This window comes from Monodelphis domestica, chromosome 8, assembly GCF_027887165.1.
Source record: "Monodelphis domestica isolate mMonDom1 chromosome 8, mMonDom1.pri, whole genome shotgun sequence".
Classification (NCBI taxonomy): Eukaryota; Metazoa; Chordata; class Mammalia; order Didelphimorphia; family Didelphidae; genus Monodelphis; species Monodelphis domestica.
Window position 1 is genome coordinate 43,105,936 of NC_077234.1, and position 6,000 is coordinate 43,111,935.

Below are 6,000 nucleotides of genomic sequence, written 5' to 3' on the forward strand. Positions count from 1 at the left end.
ACCCTTCTCAGTGCCCCACATAGCAACCTAGGGTTACAAGTTGCAGACTGGGTGACTATCTGCCTTGGACAGTTTCCTCAACAGAAACTCCCCAAATTAATGAAATCACAGATCCAGACCAAAAACATTGGTCAAGAGCAAGCAAAAAGAATTTACCATAAAAATCAGACTTTGAAATTCATGAGCCATATCTGATTGATTTAAATTGAGTTTCCCAGCTCAGTATTTCCTATAACTCAATACTGGAAGATTTTCCTCAAAACGAAATAAAAAAGAAGTCTGACCAGATGCAATCATGTGGAGAAGAGGATAAGGCTAAAGGCGGGGTCTTCCTGAATTCTGAGTTAATAACTCACAGACTCTAACCAGTAACTTCCAGGTCAGTTATACTGTCTTCACACCTAGTGTTTTAAATGTTGTTCCATCTGTAGCAATAGCTCAGACCTCTCTGGGCTTTCTGAGCAGCCCCCAAAGGCCTTGGGCACTAAACACAATTTTTATGATATTGGTTGGGTAAAGATTCTCAGTTTTCCTGATAATTCTCCTAAAACCTGACACTAGAACAAATCCTTGTGTTCTCTCACCTTTCATCCTGACCCTGGTACAACCAGGAGCTGGGCTAAGGAACATTCTTTCCTTGGGACCTCCCCTATCATCATGCTTACCCTGAAAACCCTGGACTGTTCCAGGAGGTCTTGGCTTTGCTTCTCCCAGAATGGAAGGAGACACCCTCTATTTGGAAATAAAGGTCATATAAAAACAAATAACAAAGGGGTTATATGACTTAACCAGGGTCACCATAGCCAGGAAGTGTCTAAGACAGGATTTGAACCTAGAACTTCCTAAAACCAAAGCTATCACTGCTAGGTACTATGTCATATTGTTGCTTTCCCTCTAGGTAGGCTCATCTCCTACTGAGAATGTTGTAATAACAAGGGTAAGGAAAGAGGGAGAACTGGAGGCACCAGAGCATACTACCTCTTATTTGGTAGCACAGGACAGTGTCTGGGTTCAGATCTTCCGCTACTATCTGCAGAACCTTGTGCAAATCCCTGCCTCAATGTGGGCTTCCATTTCTCATCTATAAAATGAGAAATTTGGACTAGATGACCTCGAAGGTCCTTACCAGCTCCAAACTCATGATTCAAACCCATCTATCAGTGTAGGCAGTTAGTCATTGAAGCCCAGAGATGAAAATGGGGGTCATCTAGTACACCTTTCTAACCAATGGGCTTGATTCCTTCCAAGTGGTAAAGATGCCCCCACCTCTGCTAAAGCAGAAGGTCCACAGGTCTGCCACATTGACCTGTCTTGCCTCTAGTAAAATCCAGGGGCCTTCAGAGCCAGTAGGATGTTACTAGCTGTCTTCTTTACCATTAGGTTAAGGATTATTCAGCACTGTAAGGTTTGGTCACTGCTCTGCCAGCTCCATGTTCTTACCTGGGTGAACGAAAACTCCTGATTGACGTTTTTTAAATGACATTTCATAGCATTAATTCTCTCCTCATAGTCAGAGATCTGGTCTTGGAGGGTTGTTCTCTCATCGTGCATCATCAGCAACTATAAACAAAGGCCATAATCAGCAGGAACCCTATTTGCTTCATATTAGCACCCAAGGATTCAAATCTTAGGAAAAATCAAAAGTTCTTTTCTGTACATGCACTTGGACTTCGAAAATCCTTTCTATTTTTTAAATTATGAAACACAATTTTGTCACTTTATGAAAATGAGGGAGGAAATCAACATAGCAGAAAGTAGGATGGAAATCAATTTTAATATATTCACAGGAGTCAGAAGGTCTATTGCTAAAATGTATTTTTCTCACTGAAAAACTGTACTCTCAAAACAAAATGATTCCAAAAGAAACTACACCAGGACTTTAAATGATCAGGGGAAATCTAAGGGTGCCTCCAGCCACAGAGCAAACCCAGTCAATTTTCATGACAATAGGCCATTAGTCTAAGTTTCCCCTTTCTTGGACTTCAAAACTAAGATTATTCTTTGGTGGCAGGTGAAATAAAGCAGAAGAGGACAACCAAGCCTCTCCACCACCCCCACCCCCATTGCCCATAGCATGCCAAAAACTTGGCTCTGAACCTATTCTGGGTAGTTTTATAATCAGGAATAACAAGTGATGAGGAAAGTATTTGAGGAGGGAAAGAGTTTGCATCGTTTGATTTGTTTTTACCATTCTAGGTACAAATGTACTTTTAAAAAAGTCCTTAGAAGATGGTTCAACACCTCACCAAATTTCCACTCAATCCTGGAGGAGCACTAAAAGAAAACTCTCTAGGACTCCAAGTTAGTGAAAGAAAAATTACCAGCTTGTCTTGGTAAATAAAGGGAATTTCCTCACTTAGTTCTCTATCAATAAAATGCCAAGTCCAGCCCATATCCTAAGCACATACAAATATATGTGGTCATGGAAGAGAATGTAAACTTTTCCAGAGAATATTTTGTCATCCTCAGAGTTTAATTCATTTTGTTTAGTTGTTTTCAGTCTTGTCTGATTCTTTGTGCTACCTTTTGGAGTTTTCTTGGCAGGGATACTCAGTGGTTTGCCATTTTCTTTTCTACCTCACTTTATAGATGAGAAAACTGAGACATAAGTGATTTACCCAGGGTCACACAGCTAATAAGTGTCTGAGGTTGATTTGAACTTCAGTATCCCCAATTCCAAGCCCAGCACTCCATTCACTATGGCACCTAGCTGCACTAAATAAACAATATAAATTGCTACAAAGTAATTTGCATAGCACTTTCATAGATTACCTCAATTGACTTGATCCTCACAACAACTCTTACAGATAGATGTTACTATTATCCCCACTTTATAGATGAGGAAACTGAGACAAAGAGGTTAATAGACCTGACCAGGGGTACATAGCTAGGAATGTCTTAGTCAGGATTTGAACCCCAAACTTCCTAAACCCAAAACCATCTGTATGCTGCTGATTCAATATTTAAAACACCAAAATAATGTGGACAAAGGAAATGGGAGAACTTGGAGTGAAAGGCATGGCACAGGCCTGAAGGCCAGGAAATATGAGCTCATCTGCCACCCCATGCTAGCTATCCTGACCCTCAATTTCCTCCCTCCTCTCTGACCTACCTCAGTGCCCCACCCCAGGAACCTGACCCTTCAAACCAGTATCTCCAACATTGACCCCTGTAAACCTTAAAATTTCTTAGACTTATGAATGTTGGAAATTTCACCATTGGGAAATTTCATACTTGAAAAATTTCCTACTGATAGTAAGAACTCTATTGGAATGTGAAAACCCTTGGCATGGGAGGATCCTTCTCCTCCCTACTTAAGACTACTTTAGGACAAAAACCTTTTGCTAAACAATGGAAAGGGCTTTGACCTATGCTTAAGCATAGAACAGAAAGTTCTTTGAGTCATGATTGGTTTTAGAATTGATACAATAGAGATACTTGGAATGACAGAACCAGGTCTTGGAAAATACAATCTCCACCCTACTTAGAGTAACAGGATTTAGGAAGGGCTGCAGCAAGGATCAAGATTTAATTATTTGAGAATATGACCTTCAACAGACATGTGCAAAGGGGCAGACCTCTGGGCGGTCCTGGGTTAAGCTAGAGCCACCATTGGCACAGGGAAGACATGGACAGTGATTGGTAGATGTGAGAACTGAGGGGAGGGAACTTAGATGGTTTCCTTAAAGATAGCTGGGTCTGAAGAGAGAGGGAGAGAGTTTTTTGCTCTGGGAGGTTTTTGCTCTGAGCGAGGTGGCTCTGAAGGAGGACTGAGGAGGTTGTTCTGTGGGAGGACCAGGAGAGAAGGCTGGCTCTGAAGGAGGAGCCTGAAGTTGGCATGAGAAGCCTTACCTAGAGAGATCTTGGGTGAGTGATAAAACCAACTGACTGATTTATTCATTCTTATTTCTTTCTTACTTTCTCTCTTTTTCTATTGATTAATCAGTGTATTATAAATTAAATTTCTCTATAAAACCCAGTTGGCTTGGGCATATTCATAAATTGGGAATATATTCCCTGGCGACCATCTTATATTTATATAAACCCAAGGCACAGTAGAAAACATATTTCAGCGGTCATAATTGTTATATATTTCCCTTGCTCCCAAAACATTTTAATTATCACACCCCGTATCCCAAAACCCAGGAAGCAGAACCTCCTGTCCCCAGAATCCCGACCTCGAGCCCCAGACCCTTCAGCCCCAGGATCCCCAACCCTGTCCCTGGACCTGTGACCCTGGCCCCATGGTCTCTGACCATGATTCTGGCCCCCTGACCACCATTCCAGATCTCACATCTCAGACCTTAACCCCAGACCCTCAACCTCAGCACTTCGACCCTCCAGCTCCACGACCTTCAGACCCCAGACCCTGACCCCGGACACCAAGGGTCCCAAATCTCAGACCCTAGCCCCAGGCCCCTTGACCCCACCCCCACCCCCACTCAGCTCCAGTCCCTTTCCCCTATCCCAGGATCTCAACCTAGGCCCTTGGCCCCAGGACTCTTATGTCTAGCCTCCTAACTCTGAACCCAAGCCCTTGGCCCAGGCCGGCCTCTGCCTGCCCTGCGCCCCTGGCCCCTAGTCCTGGCTCACCTTACTTTCGAGCGCCTTGTTGTGGTCATTGGCCACCGGGATGGCGAAGCCATCCTCCCAGTGCAGCTCGGACAAGAAATCCTGGCTCATGGTGGCGGCTGTGGCGGCTGTGGAGGCGGCGGCGGCGGCGACAAGGCCTGGAAATAGCCGATCAGACTCCCCAAGCTCGCGTCGGGCTCCCCACAGCAACCCTAGCAACCTCTCAGCGTCCTTGGTTACCAAACAGGAAGGGCCCCGACCCAGAGGAAGGACTTCCGGCACGTTTGAGTCTGGTCCTTCGGCCGCATCGTCGATCCTGATTGGCTAATATGCTTCCCGGCTCCGCCTCTCCACATACAGGCGTCCCTGCCTCCTGACCCTAAAGGATCCAAAACACCAAAGAACAAGGCAAGGAGGGTCAGGGATGGACTCTCTGATTGGTTCATCAAGGCAGCACGTAAAGCGTGGTGCACCAATGGCTGGCCCTATTAAACGGCCTGAGCCTATTTTTAGAAACTATATGTCAATTGCCCTGGGTGCTGTCTCACCCTTTGAGCTCCTGGAATCCTAGACTAGCTTGGGTCTCTTTGTCGCTGCCAACCCCCTTCCTGTCTTTCTAACCTTCTCCTCCGGCAGCCAACCTCCTCCTTCAGCCGAAACTGCCCCCTCTTAAACCTTTCGGGATCTCCTGGGCTTCCCTCCCCCTTGAACTGGCCACAGCCCATTTGGGGCTGACTGTCCCCCTGACTGCTCATCATGGGACGTCCGGCTTTCCTCCCCGATTTTCTAGGCTAATCACCCGCCTCCCCACAGACCAGGGTCCTGCACACTAGCCTACCAGAAACTCATTTTCTATCTCTATACCTTTGCCCAGCCCGTGCCCCGTGCCTAAAATGCTGTTGTATTAATGCGGCTTCTTTTAAGACTCAGCTCCAGCTCCACATGCTGCAGGTACCCTTTGCCTGCCTCTTCCCTTCCCCCCCCCCCAACCCAACTACTGCTTTCTCCTCAAAGGTGCCTGTTGTATGTGCTTGTTGTATATATTTATATGATTACATGTTACCCCTGGCATGTAGTAAGCATTTATTCAATTTTTTGTTTGTTTTTCATATTTAAATTTTTTTGCTAAAATCTTTATTGATTTATTGTGCATGCATTGATTCATTTATATATTGCATATTGTATTGATATAGGTGTTTATGTGTATATTAGGCATCAGGAAATAAGTATTAAGTACTTAAAAACCAGGTATTCGGTTCCCCTGAAAGACCAGAGAGCCATAGCATGCTCAGCAACTTTGCTTATTTCCTTTGAGAGAGAGAAAACAACAGGAGTCCAGGGATTCAGGATAAAACTCAGCCCAGGAAGAAGGAGAAGGTGACAGGATTTATAATATTCTAAGAAAGAAGGGAGAAGGTCTATGGAATT

At 44.6% G+C, this 6,000-nt stretch overlaps 1 protein-coding gene across 4 annotated transcripts in view; it reads right to left on the reverse strand.

The window, feature by feature from the left end:
- Positions 1 to 4,946, reverse strand: part of CCDC39 (coiled-coil domain containing 39) — a 50,061-nt gene extending 45,115 nt beyond the window's left edge. For 2 of the 4 annotated variants that reach the window (XM_016425206.2, XM_001368371.5), the window contains exons 1-2: positions 4,594 to 4,946; positions 1,441 to 1,560 (exon numbers count right to left, since the gene is read on the reverse strand). In XM_016425206.2, coding sequence (XP_016280692.1) covers positions 1,441 to 1,560; positions 4,594 to 4,683 — 210 coding nt within the window. In that variant the 5' untranslated portion in view covers positions 4,684 to 4,946. Of the gene's footprint in view, positions 1 to 1,440; positions 1,561 to 4,593 lie in introns of those variants that run through there. The other 2 variants (XM_056807578.1, XM_056807579.1) reach the window with 2 other exon arrangements.
- Positions 4,947 to 6,000: the final 1,054 nt, after the last annotated feature.